We start from the raw sequence: 19,698 nt of genomic DNA on the forward strand, positions 1-19,698 counted from the left end.
TGGGATTTATTGCGCATCATCTAGAGGCAGCTGCAGATCGACTTTCCTCTTGTTAACGAGCTATTTGCTGCATTCAGTTCTGCTCTCACTTCCTCTTGAAGAGTCTACAAGGTACTGTGCATTGTCTCTTTCAGTTTGCTGAGCAGTCTTTTTTTGTTATCCTCATATCTGCAAACTGCTGGTTCCTCATGCTTCGATGGGCTGTCATATGCTATGGCCTTGACAAGTGGTGAGAGAGCCGGCTTCTTGGATCTCTTCTTTCATTCATTTCTGCAATCTTGTAAGGGAATAGACACTGCCCTTGCATCTTAGCAAGAGGCAAGACCTTCCCACATGGCCTCTTCTACTCATTCTCTCATGTCTATCGACAAATTCAATGGGTCCAACTTTCATACTTGGCAAATCAAAATCAAGTGCCATCTTATGAAAGAAGGTCTTTGGGACGTTGTTCACCGTGTTGCTCCCGAAGATTCTGACATTGAGCAAGTTGTCACTTATGTTCCCACTGCCAAGAACGACAAAGCCTATGCTATCATCTTGCTCGGTCTTGGAGATGATTACATTCATCACATCTCCGACATACAGCCTGCTTCTCAAGCATGGATCACTTTGGATACCCTTTTTGGACCCCGATCTAAAAACTCTAAGATTGCACTTATGATCTCATTCTTTGATCTACATATGCAGGAGGGAGCTACTATAGCCTCTCATGTCAATTATCTTCGCAGTCTTATGGTTCAGCTTGCATCAGTGAAGTCCCCCATCTCCGAAGATATTGCTATTGCTGTGCTTCTCAAAAGCTTACCTGACACCTATGCTACTCTTGTCACTACCTTCAAGTATCACAATAATCCTTCTCTTGAAGGTATCATCAATGCTCTCCAAGAAGAAGAAAGAACTCAACAACGAAAGGTAACTGACACTGCATTTTTAGCAAAGAAAGGAAGTTCTAAGGTAAGAACTAGCCTTGCACCCATTGTGGCAAAACTAATCATATGGAGAAGGACTGTTTCAAGGCTCATCCATGCACGATTTGTGGCCGTGATAATCACCGGGAGAAGGACTGCTACTCCAAACCCTCTACATCAGCCCCTGCATCTACCTCAGCCCATGTTGCTGCAACATCTCCATCAGCAGATCTTGTTGTTCCTTCCTCATATGATGAGAAGTGGGCTTTCTGATTACTTCATATTTCTTGTCTACCACTTTGACCACCGATGATGTAGGTCAAGGGGTTCTAGTGTCTTACTCATTCTGCTTTTGGACCTGAGGAGGGAATGTCTCCAAGGTCCATCTGTTTGACTACGGTCAGTCTTCTGTCTATCTAGTCTTGTCTGTCTGTCTATTTGTCTATCAATATGACTGTATTTTGTTTTAGATCCATCTTGTCCCTACCCTTGTGGACCCATATGAGGATATCACTTGAGGAGGGGTGTCTCAGATCTTTGTCTGTCATGTCTTCTGTCTTGTCTCTCAGTCTATCGGTCTTTATGTCTGTCTTCTAGTCTTGTCTTTCTATCTTCCTCCTAGTGTCCACTTAAGGAGGGTGTTGGAGATAAGTGCACACTAGGTGTACTATTTCCCTAGTCTACAGTTGTCTAGTCTCAGTTTAGTCTTTGTGTCTTGAGTGTGTGCCATGTGGCACCTCTACAATTATCCCATAAGCACTCTTGCTCTATGTCTTGTACTTTGGCCCATATATTCATGGGTCACATCATTGCAATCTATCTATCTTGTGTCTTGTCTACACTCATCTCAAGGTACTTCTTTGTCTTTCAATCTTGTTCTTATTTTACTTCTAGTTTTCTAGTTTCTAGCTCTTTCTCTTATATTCCTACATTGAGATTGTCTGGCACTCTGTTGCGTGGTCTTTTTCAGCTTGACATGTATAAGAAAAGACCAGCACATGCTCTTACAGTTTCCACTCCTACTGTTGCTATGCAGAATGCGGAGTTATGGCACGCGAGATATGGACACATGCATTATGGCAGCTTGATGACGCTTCAAAAACATGCCATGGTTGATGCATTGCCTCCTCTTGAAACACCTCCTCCACATGCCTGTGAAGGGTGCATTCTTGGTAAAATGCACAACTCTCCTTTTAAGAAGGATGGATCAGTTAATGCTGTTCGAAAATTACAGCTTATACATAGTGATGTCTGTGGTCCCATGAGGACTCCATCATTGGGTGGTCATCTTTACTTTGTTACTTTTATAGATGACTACTCCAACTACACTTGGGTTTATGGGCTGAAACGCAAATCAGAAGTGTTTATGGTCTTCAAACACTTTGCAGCCATGGTTGAGAATGAATCCGGACTCAAGATACAGACATTACGCACTGATAGAGGAGGGGAGTACTTGTCTGCAGATTTTGATGCTTTTTTGAAAGACAAGGGCATTATACATCAGCTTACAGTGAGGCTAACTCCTCAGCAAAATGGAAAAGCTGAGAGAAAAAATCGTACTCTTATGGAGATGGATAGATGTATGCTGAAAAGCAAAAAATTGCCTCACAAATTTTGGCTTGAAGGTCTCATGTGTGCCAATTATGTTTTAAATCCGGCACCCACAAAAGCTTTGAAGACCAAGACTCCCTATGAAGTTTGGCAAGGGAGAAAGCCTTCTATGGATCATTTCCGTGTCTTTGGATGCCTTGCATATGCTCATGTGTTTGTTGAGTTACAAATTGTCTGATAAGGCAATCAAATGCATTTTTGTTGGGTACAGTGCAGAAAGCAAGGGGTACTTTCTCTACAATCCTGTTACACGCAAGATCATTGTCAGTAGAGATGTAATATTTTCAGAAAATTCAGCTCACACTCAAGCTGAATTTGATATGCCTTCTTCTTCCAGTGATGTCTTTGAGGGGTTACTACCCATTGCCCCACAGGATGTCATCCCACCTCCACAAGCCATGGAAGAGGTTGTTCAGCAAGAAATTGCAGATATACATGCAGCAAAAACAGTTCCAAATTGGCTGTTATAGACTCTCAGGGAGAGTAAAATTGATGCTCCATTACCTGGCAGAACTCGGAGTGCAGTAAGGCATGGGGAAGGTGCTCTTTCAGTTGAATCAGCTTATGCAGGTACTCTTCTTGATGAAGAGGAACCTGAGACATTTGAAAAGGCACAGGATAATGTGCATTGGATGAATGCCATGCACGATGAGTTGCAGTCCATTAAGTGACATGGGAAGTTGTCGATTTGCCACCAGGTAAACATGCCATAGGTACACGGTGGGTTTTCAAAGTTAAAAGAAAGCCAGATGGCACCATTGACACGTACAAGGCAAGGCTGGTCGCAAAAGGATATGCTCAGAAAAAGGGCATAGACTATGAGGAGACTTTTGCTCCTACATCCAGAATGACAACCATCCGGTCAGTCATAGCAATGGCTGCAAATTTTCAGTGGAATGTTCATCAGTTGGACATAAAAACAGCCTTCCTTAATGGAGACTTGTAGAAAGAGGTTTATGTCAAACAACCTCCAGGCTTTGAAATTTCAGGTAATGCACTTCACGTATGCAAGCTGAATAAAGCTTTGTATGGGCTGAAACAGGCCCCACGTGCATGGTATGCAAAGATTCATGCCTTTCTGACCAGCAAGGGACTGCACAACAGTCCAACTGAAAGCACCCTCTACATCAAGAAGGATGGGGGGGATATTTTAGTCATCATTCTTTATGTAGATGACTTACTACTCACAGGGTCAAATGAAGATAATATTGCAGATTTTAAAGCTGAATTGCAAAACACTTTTGACATGTCAGATTTGGAGCTGCTACACTTTTATTTGGGGATCCAATTCACTCAAGAGCAAAGTGGCATCGGTATGTCTCAATCCAAGTATGTGCAAAAACTCTTGGACAGATTCAACATGCAAGATTGTAAGCCCATAGCTACTCCCATGGAGCCGCGGCTGAAGCTTACAATGCATGAAGCAGGTGAATCATTTGATGTCACACTCTATAGTCAGGCTGTTGGATGCCTCATTTATCTCTGCAATACACGACCTGATATTTAGTTTGCAGTTTCTCAGGTGAGTAGATATATGCACAGCCCAAAGACTATGCATTGGCAGGCTGTAAAACGCATCTTCCGTTATTTGCAAGGTACCAAGTCTTTTGGCTTGATGTTTCCCAGGGGGGTTGACTTGCAGATGCATGCCTACAGTGACTCAGATTGGGCTGGTGATTATGACACTAGGCAGTCCACAAGTGGCAATTGTTTCTTTTTGGGCAAAGCTTGTATTTCTTGGTTGAGCAAGAAACAATCTACAGTGGCTACCTCTTCATGTGAAGCTGAGTACAGGGCAGCTTTCACAGCGACAGTTGAATGTGTTTGGCTGCGTCGTTTATTTGCTGATCTTCATCTTTCATTGGAGGGTCCTTCTCCAATTCTCACTGATAGTCAGAGTGCTATTGCAGTGGCAAAGAATCCTGTGTTTCATGCTCGCACGAAGCACATTGAGGTTCACTATCACTACGTCAGAGAGAATTTGCATGCAGGAGAGATAAGCATGATCTATGTGTCAACACATGACAATGTTGCAGACATTTTCACCAAAGCACTTCCACGTGAAAAGTTTGAGGCATTTCGCAGTGCCCTGAACTTCTCCTTTTGGTGATTGATCATTTCCTTGTACATGACATTGGCACTGCAGGGGGGTGTTAGAATTATTGCTATAATTTAGCAGTGACCAATGTAATGTAATAAGTAGGTTAGGGGCACTTTTCCCTCACTTAGAGGTTTTTTCCCCTAACCACAGTTAGTTCACTAACTATGGTTAGTGAAGTGATAAGGTTTTGTCACTTAGACAAAACCCATCACTCCATTCAGTTATATCTTACTCTCTCATCTAATTGCAACTACGTTTTCAGCTCTCACACTCTCCTGCTCTTATTCTCACCTTTGCTCTCTCTCCCATTCTCACAACATCATTGTGTATGAGTTGCAATTTCTCTCAGCACACAGGATGTGTGCATTAAGCTTCTTCAACAATCTTACTAGCTGAAAGGGACCGAGATATGGGATAGCCGAGGAGCTCACACAAGCTCAGCTGAATCAAAAGGCAACGGAACCGGCCAAGGTCAAGGTTGCTAGGAAGGATGGGAAATGGGCAGTATATCGTGAGGGCATGGCCCTCATTAAGGAGTTTAAATCAAGCAAGCAGTGAAAACTGCTCCAAACACCTGCAAATGTATGTGCTCTGTATCAGGCCAAAAACCTCCTGCAAAAACCCCAAAAACAGTCCCAAAACAGTCGCCTAACAGGTGGCTGTGTATTGCTTTGTTTTGGAATCTGTCAAAAACCCCAATCCCCAAAATAAGTCGAGTAGTAAGTGCCTGTTTTGCTGCAGGAAAATTCACCATAAACAGATCTGAAATGCTGTGCAGATGTTGGGGCTGCACGCAAATGCATAAAAACAGCTGACAGCACTAGAAAAACAGCAAAAAACCATCCAAAAATCAGTCGATCAGCTGTGTAGAGGCTTCAGATGAAGGCGGCCAGGTACAGAACAGGAGCAGCAGCAACAAACAGGTCGAAACTGAGCTGCAGCGGCTAAAAAATGGTCGTACAGGTTGGAAACACAAGGTTGGAAACACAGTAGCACTGCTCCAAAAGTGGCGTCCAGCTCTAGAACAGCTGTAGAAGGTCGTGGCTGATGAAAAACAAGCTGGACAGCGAAGGTTTTCACAATGAAAATGAGTTCTTCACAATAGTAAGTGAGCAGAAGTGAGCTCCCAAGGGGTAGCCAGCTTTGATACCAAATGCGAGAGTTTGGAGATGGAGAAAGCTCGAAAACGTGCAGCTGAGCTGAATTGAAATTGTAAGAATGAGAAACAAGAGGGTCATTAGCATGATAAAACCCTAGGGTGAGTTGAAACTCACACAATGGCTAACTCAACCACTAACTATGGTTAGGGTGGGAACCTTAGAAGGAAAAGTGCCTCTAACCCTCCTAAATGACTAGTACAATGGCCACTGCCTTAAATAGTACAATATTTTGACATCATGAGCAAATGCATAAAAGATATACCTTTGTAAGACTAGAATATATCCAATCGCACAAATTTACAGTTTTTGTTGTTCTAAAGTCCCAAATTCTACAAAGAAAATAAAAGACAAAACGAAAGAGAAGAAAAAAAGAAAAAAGAGGTAACAAATTTTTTTAAAAAACAAAAGGAACACATACTTAGAAGCAATGAAACACTAATGTTGTCATCAGTGCCCAAGCATAAGTAGCTATACTGGGTTTCTAAAGACCCGCGAAGTCTCTTGGGCAAACCCAGTACTTACTAAAATACGTCCAAAAAAAACAAGAAATAAAGAAGAAAGGAAGAAGGTGACTAAGCAAAAATAAACAAGCAAATCAAGAAACAAAATTGACCAAAAAATAGGAATAAAATCTCTCTCTCTCTCTCTCTCTCTCTTTTAAAGGCATTGTACAGTCTCGTACAGGCGTCGTATCCTAGGCATTGTATCAGCCCTGTACAATTCCGTACCTCTCCCTCTCCCACCTTTCAACCTTTCAAATCGTCGTACCTTTCCCACCTTTCATCCTTTCAGCAATTTCAAAGCCAAGGAGACCCACATGAGAAGATTTACTTCTTGCAACGAAAACTTAAGGATGCAAAGCTTTGCATTGATTCTCTAGAGAAAGCAATCTCTGAAATGAAGAGCAATGGCAAACAAGAGGTAATCCAAGAAGTTTTACAGCAATGTAGTATTGCAGCTCATGCATCACAACTTTTGACCAAGGTACAAGAAATTGTCACTACTCAGCTCAAATCTATGGGACAAGAAATTACAGCAACAATGCATAACAAGATTGACAAATGTGTTTTATGGAGAGGTACAAGAGCAAGAAGTCATAGCAAGAAACAAGAAGATTTTACACATTGGGGGATTGCAAGAAAATTGCATTAACTGTTTTGATGAGGAAGGTGAATACACTAAGGAAGAGAGGAATCCCAAACTCAAGAAGGCAATACCACAAATCGAATGGGATGAGAAGGACAGGCCTTATCACCCAAAAAGGGAATCAAGAAAATATCTCAAGAATTAAGATTCTTAGACAAACCAACAAGCTGAAGGGTCCTAGAGTTTGGATATCTTAAGAGCCCACTCTGACTCGACTCAAACAAAGGACAAATGAACTCACTAAAGTGAAGGAAGCCCGCAAAGAGGGTAAATGGGCAGTTTATCTCAAGAAAATATCTCAAGAATTAAGATTCTTGAGACAAACCAACAAGCTGAAGGGTCCTAGAGTTTGGATATCTTAAGAGCCCACTCTGACTCGACTCAAACAAAGGACAAATGAACTCAAAGAAAATATCTCAAGAATTAAGATTCTTAGACAAACCAACAAGCTGAAGGGTCTACTTCAAAGAAAATATCTCAAGAATTAAGATTCTTAGACAAACCAACAAGCTGAAGGGTCCTAGAGTTTGGATATCTTAAGAGCCCACTCTGACTCGACTCAAACAAAGGACAAATGAACTCACTAAAGTGAAGGAAGCCCGCAAAGAGGGTAAATGGGCAGTTTATCTCAAGAAAATATCTCAAGAATTAAGATTCTTGAGACAAACCAACAAGCTGAAGGGTCCTAGAGTTTGGATATCTTAAGAGCCCACTCTGACTCGACTCAAACAAAGGACAAATGAACTCAAAGAAAATATCTCAAGAATTAAGATTCTTAGACAAACCAACAAGCTGAAGGGTCTACTTCAAAGAAAATATCTCAAGAATTAAGATTCTTAGACAAACCAACAAGCTGAAGGGTCCTAGAGTTTGGATATCTTAAGAGCCCACTCTGACTCGACTCAAACAAAGGACAAATGAACTCACTAAAGTGAAGGAAGCCCGCAAAGAGGGTAAATGGGCAGTTTATCGAGATGGACAAGCACTCATTTGAGACTTCAAACCTAGACCCAAAGAGTCTCAAACACTGAGCGTCAAAAATCGGCGGCCAAAACGATGCAAAACAAAGCGTCAAAAATCGCGTGCGGGCTTTTTTGAACCAGGAAACACCCATGTTTCGGGCGTTTCACCGAAATGTTTCCGTCGCATTTCGATGCCCCGAAACGCATTTTTTGGTTACACTGATCTCTCTCTGTCTCTCTCTCTCTCTCTCTCTCTCTCTCTCATGTAGGAGTGAAAGAAAGAATTTATAAAATGAATGAATTATTAAAACATAAAAAACTAAATGAACCTCTTACACTTACGTACCGCTTCCTCCAAAGAAGCAAAATTACATTCCTAACTTAGAAAGCACATGCATACTCAATCAAACTTTCTTTTGAAACTAAAAGAAAAACGGGTTGTTCAGCTCCTCCGTTTGTTTTCACCTTATGTTCAATCATTCTAAACATGCCTTTGTTTTCACCTTATGTAGGTAGAGAAGAGAAGTGTTGAGAAGGCCGATACATCAATATCTAAGATTGTGTATGTTGGGGTTTGTCAATGTCCTGCCTCTCCATAGGCACACTTGTGATCCTATGTGTGTGCTAGAGGGGCAGTTAGGTGTGTTAGGTGGAGCTAGATGCTTCTAGAGGATAGGGAAGAGATTCTAGGAGCTTGGTGGCCTTTGGTATGAGGTCATCTATGATGTCAGTGTGGATGTAGAGGTAGCCTACATATGGCCCTCATTTCTCTTCATTCTACGTGACAGTTCTTCATTTGTGTCCATCTTCTTGTCTCCATTTTGCTCAGCTTGCTCTTTTCCAACATGGTATCAGAGCAGTACCAGCCTCCTTGAGCCTGATCCTGCCACCTCATCATCTTCTTCTCCACCTCCACCCTCTTCACCATTCTTCCCCCTTTCAGCCCAGCTCTTGGAGCTTCGAATTCTACACCTACAGTCGACTATTGCCCGAGCCCTTGGAGCTGGAGAACCCCCAGACATAGGCGACCATACCCCCCAGAGGATTTCTCGACATTGTCCCTATGCAGCCCGAATAGCGCAGTTTTTCGCCATCTCTCTGTTGCAGAATACTCCTTGCCTATTGCACCATTGCTCGAGCCCTCTTAGGAGAAGATGGGCGACCTCAAGACGATCATTTTGAGTCACTTTGCAGCGCATTTGGTTCAGTAACGAGGGAGAAAACGTCAAAATACAGACTCAGCCTGCAGCAGCTCCCCCGGGCAAAACAACGCCCAACCTCTGTGCTGGATCTTCTCCTTAGTGAGAGCTTTCTTTTGCTCCAGAAAGCCCCTTGAGTGCTCCACTCTGTTGCTCCAATTTCGGCCTCCAGCCTCAAACTGCTCGATTTGGGGATAACTGTGATCTCTCTTTCCGCTTGCAACTATTTCCAGAGGTTTCATGATAGAAAGTTCTGGAATTATATCAGTTATCTTTTTTCTTTAGGATGTTTGATCGTTGGATGTGATCTAGAGCACATTTGAGTTGCATCTTTGGAGCACCTTCCTGCAGTTTGACAGTTTTACAAGCATATGCATAAAAAAAATTGTGGTCAAAGGTCAGCATTTCTTCAAAGATTTGACTGTCAAAGCTGCATTTATTATTGCTAGACTGTATCAGATCAGTTTGACAGAGATCTACCCTCTCATGGCACCTTCATTTGACTCCAAGTACAAGAAAAAGATGAAGGTCAGATACCTAAGATATGCTTCTCTACACAACTATGGAAATGACAAGATAATTGTTCTCTCGAAGGATATGATTTTCAGATCCACTTGTTTTACTTCTTTTATCATGGTACCATCTTATAAGGCACTAGACACTGCCCATGTGGTAAGACCTTGCCTTGACATGGATATTTTGCTTTGCTACAAGAAGAGGCTTCTTGTCAAGCCCACATCATCCAAGAGATGATGAGTATGTTTTTTGAGCTCCACTTGTATCTCCCCTACTTGTCAAGGTACTCTGCCTGGATAGTCCTCCAAAATGATTGTAATAAACTGTGAGTTCTTTGTCCTCACCTCTGGTCACCTATGATGGAGACCATGTGAGTATGTGTTGTCCCCTTGGTACCTCCTACAGACTTGTGTTTGTACATGCAGGGGAGATAACCATTAGGGGGGGTTTTGCCCTCATGGTACCTCGTGCAGACATTTTGTTTGTACATGCAAGAGAACCATTGGGGGGGGTTGTGTTCCCCAATCTGTATACCTTACACCCATGGGAACCCTTGCTAGCTTGAGATCCTAGCCATTGATAGATCCATGACCACCATGAGATGGCATGTGACACCTTGTGCTAGCTGTATCCTTGACATAGCTTGAGGCAGTCCCTTGAGGGGGGTTTGTTGGGGTTTGTCAATGTCCTGCCTCTCCATAGGCACACTTGTGATCCTATGTGTGTGCTAGAGGGGCAGTTAGGTGTGTTAGGTGGAGCTAGATGGTTCTAGAGGATAGGGGAGAGATTCTAGGAGCTTGGTGGCCTTTGGTATGTTTGGATAGACCCCAAACCTTCACAAGTGGTTCGAAACCATGCACCCTTAGAGATTGCATTAGGGAAAGTGACCAGTATTGAGAGATGGGCAAAAGAAAGATTGATTTTTATGCATCAGCAACAACAATTGCAATGCTTGAAAGTCAATCTTCTTTGATCCTTTCTCAAAGGATCTCGTCCAATAGCTCCTTCTAAGCTCCAAATGCCCTGCATCATTCATGGTTCACTCAAAACATTGATTGTCTTGACTTCCTCAATGAAATGATTTCAGATCGTGGCATAATCTCAGATGAGAGAGGAAGTGGCAAGATTTGAAAGAAAAGCACCCAAAATAGAGAAAGAAGAACATACCGTAAATCTCATTCGAAAACCTTAAAAGGTTTAAAAGAATGAGAGTGAAATGGGGTGAAAGTAAGGAACATCTGATACAAATAAATCATCTATAAAACAAGAGACTTCAAAATTCCTACCTTGCCAAGAAAAGGATAAGTAAAAATAAAAATCAAGCGTTCCTTATTTAGATAGAGTTATTTGCATTGAAAGGAAGCTTTTAGTTTTAACAAGCGATCCAACAAAGTTTTAACTCGTATGTAATGGAGCTTATTTAGATTCAAATCCTCAAATGAGAAGTTTTCCAAGGTGTATTGAAGTTTGAAAAGAAGTTTGACATTATAATTTTCAAAAACTTTTATTGAAAAAAAGCCCGGAGACATTTCTCTATCTAGGTGAAGAAGTCTTCTTTTATAGCCTTGAGAAGCAAAACTCTTGGAACTAAGTTAAAGGAACTGAAAGAGGAGGAAGAGGAAGTCACGCGGGTAAATCACGATCAACATGTGAGATTGCAAGAGAGCTAGGTCAATCCCATAACATAACTTTAGGTTTCCATACAAGGGTAGGTATATGCCTATGTTGGTAAAGAGGAATGTTAAAGGGCTTGATATGAGTTCTCCACGTCATAGGGTTCTTTTTAGAGGTTCATTTATTCTTACGATGAGTTGATTCTCCTTCCAAATTAAAACCTCTTGGGAAGAAAGTGTGTAAAGTTCTTGGCCCTTGTAGCAAATGAGTGTCGCATCAGTCTTGATAAATGTTGAATTGGATGAGATATATGGAGCGGTTCTGTGTAGAAAGGGGAAAGAGAAAAAGGTTTTCAAGCTTCATAAATCTATTTATGGACTCAAACAAGTACCGCTATTGTGATATGCAAAGGTAGTTGCTTTTTAAAGACATTTGGCATGACAATGATCTCATCATTACAAGAAATGATTAGGCTCTCATAAGCAGTTCAAACCAGCAGCATGCAAGGAAATTGAAATGATAGCTTTGGGACAGATGTATTAGTTTTGGGCGGCATAAAATGATGGCAATACGGACACGAATATTTCTTATCCAGGCAAAGTATGCTAAGGGTTTCTTGGAAAATTTTCACATACAAGAAAACCAAATGTTAGACTCTTATGGAAACAAGTCTACATTCATTTGCTAATGTGAATAAGCCATACGTTGAGGCCATTTGTGCAGGCAGCCAGAGGCAGCTTGATGTATTTTATGACTACTAGGCTTGACATTTTATTGCTCTTCTCCAAGTGGGAGAGGAGAATGTAGGCAGCCATCACACACTAGATCTCAAAATTGTATCATCAAATCACAATTAAGTTTGCAAAAATAGGGTTAGAACGAACTATAAGTACTATGACAATAGGAGCTACCATTTGATTTGACAAATGCCCTTGCTAAAATCAATTCTCACCCATTCCTAGCTGATTATTGTGTTTAGCAAGGATATCGATCAATATTTGAGTCAACTAAAGCAGCTCTTAAAGCTTTTGCATGCGAATAAGCTCTTGAAAAGGGGTCTAATTGGTTTTCTTTGCGGAGAAAGATTTCTTGATTGGCAAATTGTTGTAAGTTTATGACATTGTTTTATTTGAGAATTGCAAGATTTCTGGAACAAACCTGAGTAAGATAAAAGGCAATGCTTGATTGGTCGATGCTGAGTCTATTTGAAGATCGTGAGATTTCTAGAATCACTCTCCTTGTTTTACCCACTGTATATTCTCGAATTGGAAGATTGCCGCCATTGATTTACCAAAATTACGAGAAGATAGATGTGCCATGACTAACGCTACAAGAAAACAAAAAAACATGTTTTGCACAACTGTAGGAAGCTGTTCCTAAAGCACCGTAGATACAAATATTGGATCATGTCTAACATTTTGCAGTTAGGGTGACACTAGTGATTCTCCTATCAATCCTAGTTACCATCCATGGAAAACATGTGGCTGTTGAGAGTTGAAAGCTTAATACAGCTCAATTCATATTTGACTCATGAAAATGCTTATTTTCTATTTTTTTACTTTCTATTACGGTGCCATTACAAGTCCAGTACTCCTTTGAAGTGTAGGCAAATCATAGAGTTTTATGCTATGCTTGCACTCAACCTGAACTTCAACGCCAGTGAGACAGATTACCTATAGTATTGGCCAACTATTGAGACTGGTATTGGATAAAATGAAAAGGAAAAAGTGGCAGATGCATTTCCATGTATACCCTATCACATGTCGCATGTGAGCCTTATCAATGATTTGTTAAATGTTGTCCATTATCTTGCCAAGCAGACCAACATTTTGGTTTGTAATGGACAAAAGACTGGTGTTGGTAAGTTACTAGATGAGGCTGACTATGCAAAGGTTTCAATTCAACACGATTTGTTGTCTAACGAACAACCCATGCCTTAAGAATGGAAAGACGTTTGAAGAGCAGTAAATCTATCTATGCCAAAGAAGTGTCTGGAGCAAAGCTGAAAAGCCTAGTCCCCATTGATGCCTCCCCCTTTCTTTTCCCCCTTTCTTTGACAGAAAGTACGAAAGCACATCATGAGCTTATTATTAGATTTAACCATGAATCAGAGGTGATACTCTGTCATTTAGGCTATGTAATTTTACCTCAAAAACAAGATGTTTTATTCCTATGAGAGCCGTGTGGAAGCACTAATTTCTTGAGCTAGTGTTTTGTTTTGTTTAAAAATATGACGGAGTAGGGGACCTAAGTCCATGCATCCCTGTTGCCAAACAACGACTTTTTAAACTTGTGGGAAAACTGAGACTGAATTTGGTAAGGAAAAAACTCGATAGGATGGTGTTGCCATTGTTTAGTTTGCCTCCAACAACAAGAAGCATACTTCAACAAGATCTAGCTTTTTATATTCACAAAAGTTATAAACTAAAAGCCGACAGGATCCGCACTTGGACGATGTCGGCATACAATAAGCCAAGTTGGTGCATGTGTTAGAGGTCATCTCCTGTATCATAGAGCTAGGGCCTTGGTTGTGGGCTTGCCCACCCATGTGAGGATGAGTGAGGGCCACGCTTGTGGGTTTGCCTACCCAGGAGAGGTCAAGGGGAGTTCCATGCATGCTGCTCTGATGGAGGGGGTGCGGAGAGGTGCTGTCATGTCTTGCACCCTCACCCATGCCCGGTTCCTGGCCCGCTTTCTGCTCTGGTCTGTCACGGGAGGTCATGGGGCCTGTTGTGCCCACCCCCGGGGCCTGTTATGGCCCAAATTAGGGCTGCCACCAGGCCGCCTACATGGTGCCTAAGTGGCGCCTCAGTTAGGGGGTCAGTTGGGCCCCCAACCCCATGATTTCCCACCAACCAGCCAGTTGGCCTGGCCCTCCCTAGGGTCGGCCCATCTGGTAGGCCAGTTTAGGGCAGGGGGGGCCCCTATATATAGGGCTCCTCTCCCCCCCATTTCATCATCTCCCCCCATTTCATCATCTCAGCTCACAGTTGTGCAGTCACCAGTTGAGGGTTTTTCTCCAGCAGTAGAGGAGGTTTTTCCTGAGATCTTGTGCAAGTCTCTCTTGTTTTCCTGTTCTCCTTGTGAGTGTTTGCTGTTTTCTCTCCATTGTTGCTCCGCTCTGCTGCACTTCTCACATGGTATCAGAGCCTAGGGCTGGCTAATCCGACGGGAGTTTGCCAACACCGGCACTACCTCTGAAGCAGGAGTTGTTGAGCGCAAGGATCGTACCATGGTTGAGATGTCATGGACCATGCTAACTTACTGGGAGGTTCCTCGATTTCTTTGGACTGAAGCATAACCTTCCACATCGTGATTGCCTTGCTCCAACCTGCGCAATCTCTCAAGAGTTTGCAGAATTGTATTTTTTTGATGAAACCGTCTCAAGAATGTTCCTACATTGCCCCTAGCTCCAGCATTGCCCCCACCCCCAGCAACTGTTCCTAATCCATCTCTCGAGAGTGACCCCGATAGTGACCCAGATGATTCCCCACCTCTCCATGCCGTAGGGGACAGTTTCGGGTCAAGTTCTCAAAAGGTACCTTGACTCTTCGTGATTCCGGTGTCATCGACATTCCTTCCTCATGGCTTCGGGAGGAGAATGGATCCCGGCGCTCCCATCATAATAAGGAAAAGGTCCTAGAGGTAGTTCCACTTCAGGTCAACTACTCCTTGATGTCCCGTATCCTAAAGACAAGGAGCCTTCGAACGTTCGGGAAGCCCTCTCTCAGACACACTGGAAGCAGGCCATAGAGCAGGAGTTGGATTCTATTGAGCAGAATGGGACCTGGGAATTAGTACCACGCCTCAAGCATCATTCCATCATTGGTGTCAAATGGGTTTACAAGACCAAGTATTCCTCTGATGGGACTGTGGATAAGCACAAAGCCCGACTTGTGGCCAAAGGCTACTCTCAACGCCCTAGGATTGATTATGATGACACGTTCACTCCTACCGCCAAGATGGGAACTCTTCGGACAGTGTTAGCAATTGCAGCTCATGAGCAGTGGCCCATTTATTAGATGGATGTTAAATCTGCCTTTCTCAATGGTTATTTGAAGGAAGAAATCTGTGGGGAAAAACCACCTGGGTTTACCAAGTCAGTTGGTATGGTTTACAGGTTACGGAAAACCTTATATGGGCTTAAGCAAGCTCCTCGAGCATAGAATCAGAAGATTTATGAGTTCTTTGTTCGCAAGCACTTTCGCAGATCCCAGGCTAACCCCATTTACCGTCAAGGATGACTTCTTTCCCTCATTATCCTGTATGTTGATTATCTGTTCATTACAGAAGTCATGCTGCACATATTGCCGAGACCAAGGCAGCTCGTTCTCAGGCCTTTGAGATGCAGGATCTTGGTCTTCTACACTTCTTCCCAGGTCTAGAGATTTCACAGGGACCAGATGGTTAAGACGTTAAACTCAAGAGCTTCTAGAATCTTTTCATATGTCAAACTGCCGTGCCATTCCTCACCCATGGACCCCGGTACCAAATTGTTCAAGTATGACCCCAATAATCCAATGGATGCAAGCACATACCGCAAATTGATTGGTTCCCTAATTTGGCTCCTCAATACCAGACTAGATCTATGTTTACTCTATTGGTCTTCTCAGTTCCTTCATGCAGACACCTAAGAAGACTCATTGGAACGCTGGTATGCGGATCCTTCACTATCTTCTAGGGTCTCGCAATTGAGGGTTGTTCTATCAGTCCAGACAGCATTCCAAGATCCAGCTTTTAGGTTGGAGTGATTCCGATTGGGAAGGAGATTCCGACACTCGCCGTTCCTCCACTCAGTATTGTTTCACTCTTGGCTCAGCCGCTATCACTTGGAGCAGTAAGAGGCAACCGACAATCGCTCTATCTTCCACCGAGGCAGAGTGTCGTGCTACTTGTGAGGCAGTTCGGCTTCGACGGTTGCTCGGAGAGATTGGGTTCCCACAAACACCCCCGACAGTCATCCACAGTAACAATCAGACAGAGTTGTATTGCTCTTGCCAGGAATCATGTGTTTCATGCCTGCACCAAGCATATTGAGATCCAATACCACTATGTCCAAGAGAAGGTTCTTGATGGCGTGATCCAGCTGATGTATTGCAAGACGGAGGACAACAAGGCGGACCTCTTCACCAAGCCCTTGGCACAGCAACTGCTTGGTGATCATTCCAGCTCCCTCAGGATAATTCATTATCCAGGAGCTGAGAGGGGGTGTTAGAGGTCATCTCCTGTATCATAGAGGGAGGGCCTTGGTTGTTCCCGCCCATGTGAGGATGAGTGAGGGCATTGCTTGTGGGTTTGCTTGCCTAGGAGAGGTCGAGGGGAGTTCCGTGCGTGCTGCTCTAATGGAGGGGTGCAGAGAGGTGCTATCATGTCTTGCACCCTCCCCCATGCCCGGTTACTGGCCCTCTTTCTGCGCTGGTCTGTCATGGGAGGTCACAGGGGGTACGTGCCTGTTCTGCCCACCCCCGGTCCCTGTTATGGCCTCAATTAGGGCTGCCACCAGGCCGCCTACATGGTGCCTAGGTGGTGCCTCAGTTAAGGGGTCAGTCTGGGCCCCAACCCCATGCTTTCCCACCGACCAGCCAGTCGGCCTGGCCCTCCCTGGGTCAGCCAGCCCATCTGGTCGACCAGTTTAGGGCAGGGGGGGGGCCTATATATACGACTCCTCTCCCCCCCATTTCATCATCTCAGCTCACAGTTGTGCAGCCACCAGTTGAGGGTTTTCTCCAGCACTAGAGGAGGTTTTTCCTGAGATCCTGTGCAAGTCTCTCTTGTTTTCATGTTTTCCGTGAGTGTTATTTTGAAGAGTTGAGTCTGACTTATTTGGCCATTCCCATATCCTCCCATGACATTATATCAATGGTGGATGTCTCCACTTATGTCCACTCACCTTTAAGCTAGATTATTTGCTACTCCGCATTCCTGTAATTGAGACTCCGAATCTTTTCAGAGAGAGGCGGCACAGCCATTGCTTCTTCGCTGGATTATACCTTTGTAAGACTAGAATAAGTCCAATCATACAAATTTAGATTTTTTGTGGCAAAAATCTACACAAGTTTAGCTGTGGGGCTTCTGCACCCGCGTAAGATAAAACGATGTAGTTGAACAGCTGATCACCAGTGCTTCTTCGCTGGATTATGCCCCTTACTCAATAACAGTCCACAATGATGTGATCATTAGCCTCCTAATCATATTGTGTATGTTTTTGCCTGTGCAGTGTACCATGGATACGCGTCTTTATATACATAGAATAAGTGAACACAATACAGAGCTCCTGCAGTACTAACCATGATCAAATACCTTATCAAAACATTACAACAGCATTCGTCTTGGCCTTTCGGCTGACAAGAAAAGAAATAGTCGATCATTGCCATAACAAAAAGCAGTCTGCCATTAAAAATTTGTGCAAATCAGTCACCTTTACTTTTAGAATTGCCTTTTAATGAAACCAGTACGGATGAGCGTAAACTTATACACAGGATTGAGAAACCATTCACCTGCACATAGTTGAGCTCTTGATAGACTCTACTTGCAAACTCATCCAAAAGTGCAACCACATCACTGGTCACAATATCTACTTTCTCATTGATCAGATAGCATAGTCCCCGCAATAGATAGAAATCAAGTCCTATAGCTTCTTCGATGCCAGGTCTCTGCACCTTGACAGCAACAGTCTTCCCAGAGAGTCTTAAAGATGCCTTATATACTTGTCCAAGGCTTGCTGCAGCAATAGGAGTTGCTGTAATGGACGAAAAGATGGACTCCAATGGCATCCCTAGCTCTCTCTCAATACATGCAAAAGCTTCAGCATCGGGAAAAGTTGGCAATGCATCCTGCATCAAATGTCTGCATTTGTTTAATGGCTTATCACAAATGATAATGAAAAAACATGTTGACCCATTGTGAACCAGTCATTACTTTCATTGGACTCAACAATAGAAAAAAGATTAATGATTTGCCACCAAAACACTAATAGGGAGAAGACAATAAAGTACTTAGCTTACTGACTCAATCTTGCCAGCTAAAAATTACTTCTTCCAAAATCTAGCTCTTATGATATAATCTACAGATTCTGATATTCCTTGCATGCCATTTGTCCAAAGGCAGAAAGCTCTTGGATTGAGCAGATATAACCATCTAAGACCAAAATTTGCAGTCATTTGCATTATACATAAATTCCATTTATTTTAGTCAAAAAGACTATGTCTACAGACACAGATCTCATTGTTTCTTTCTGACACCCCAGCTCAATGGAGCCACAGGTATAAGCACAATCTACTTGTTCCCAACAAGCCTTCTGGAAGCAACACTTTCTAGTGCACGGAAGAAACAAAGGTCTGTATGGAAATTGCTTAAAGATAACAAAAATTACACTGCCCTGCATTACAAGCCCACGGGCCACAAGTGCACAGAAGACACTGAATCAGCAGACCTATTTACAGCAAATCTTTGCATGAAGTTGCATGCAACATACTAGTCCATCGGTCATAAGTGCATAAGGACACTGAACCAGCAGATGTGTTTGCTGCAAACCACATATCCTGCCATGGGAAGACCTACAGTAATGACCCTCCTTAACCAATGACCAGATAAACGAGGTGCCTAAACATTTGCGGAAAGATTAAATACCATAAATTACAGTGTCCTGCATTAACAGCCCATCATTGTAATTGCACACAAAAAACTAAATCAGCACCCCTATTTGCTGCAAATCCTTGCATGAGACTGCATACAACTTACTTGCCCAGCGGTCATACGTGCACAAAGGACACTGAGCCAGCATATCTATTTGCTACAAAGCATTGCATGAGGCTGCATACAGATTTAATGGCAGGTGGGGCAATATCACCATCACTTGTGCCTTTCCATAAGTCCAACACAGCAAACATGAAATCATGGGTACATTCTAATCACGTTCACCAACACATCACTCAAAGAGTCTTGCCTCATTTTTTGTGTAAACAATACCATGCATGGGAACTTAAATAGACGAGAAAGGTGCACAAATCAAACGTTGCAAAGATAGAAACATCAGCCGAGACAACAGTACCTGTAGCTCTGAAAGCTCTTCCAAGTATTCTGGAGGACAGAGATCTGGCCGTGTTGAAAGTCCTTGACCAACCTTGACAAAAGTTGGGCCAAGTTTTGTAAGCTTCTTTCGAAATTCAACCGCACGTTTGCGTTTATTTTGATTAATCTGGTCTTTCCTTTGGTCAATCAAAAGGCTAAGGCCGAAAGAGCCCAAAGACACAACTATCTGAAGTGTTCTTCCCAAGACCTGACAACATGAAAGGCCAAAAGGCTATCATCAACAATGAAGCAGGCATAGACATGCACCATAGAAGAGAATCGTAAATAATGTAGAATGTTTCAATATTTTTTAACTCAGTCAGCTTCTTTGCCATGGCCATAATTTAACCTACCTGCATTGACGTGAAAAGTTAGAAAAATCGCTTTTTGCTAGAGTCATGCACACAACAC

At 42.8% G+C, this 19,698-nt stretch overlaps 1 protein-coding gene across 1 annotated transcript in view; it reads right to left on the minus strand.

The window, feature by feature from the left end:
* LOC147894789 (Protein kinase superfamily protein) overlaps window positions 1–19,698 on the minus strand; it is a 68,866-nt gene that overhangs the window by 35,858 nt on the left and 13,310 nt on the right. The window contains exons 2-3 of the mRNA XM_087384670.1: window positions 19,268–19,495; window positions 17,715–18,050 (exon numbers count right to left, since the gene is read on the minus strand). Coding sequence (XP_087240796.1) covers window positions 17,715–18,050; window positions 19,268–19,495 — 564 coding nt within the window. The remainder of the gene's footprint in view (window positions 1–17,714; window positions 18,051–19,267; window positions 19,496–19,698) is intronic.

The sequence above is a fragment of the Dipteris shenzhenensis genome, chromosome 14, assembly GCF_047967505.1.
Source record: "Dipteris shenzhenensis isolate YYH24624 ecotype China chromosome 14, Dip_SZ_1.0, whole genome shotgun sequence".
Lineage (NCBI taxonomy): Eukaryota > Viridiplantae > Streptophyta > Polypodiopsida > Gleicheniales > Dipteridaceae > Dipteris > Dipteris shenzhenensis.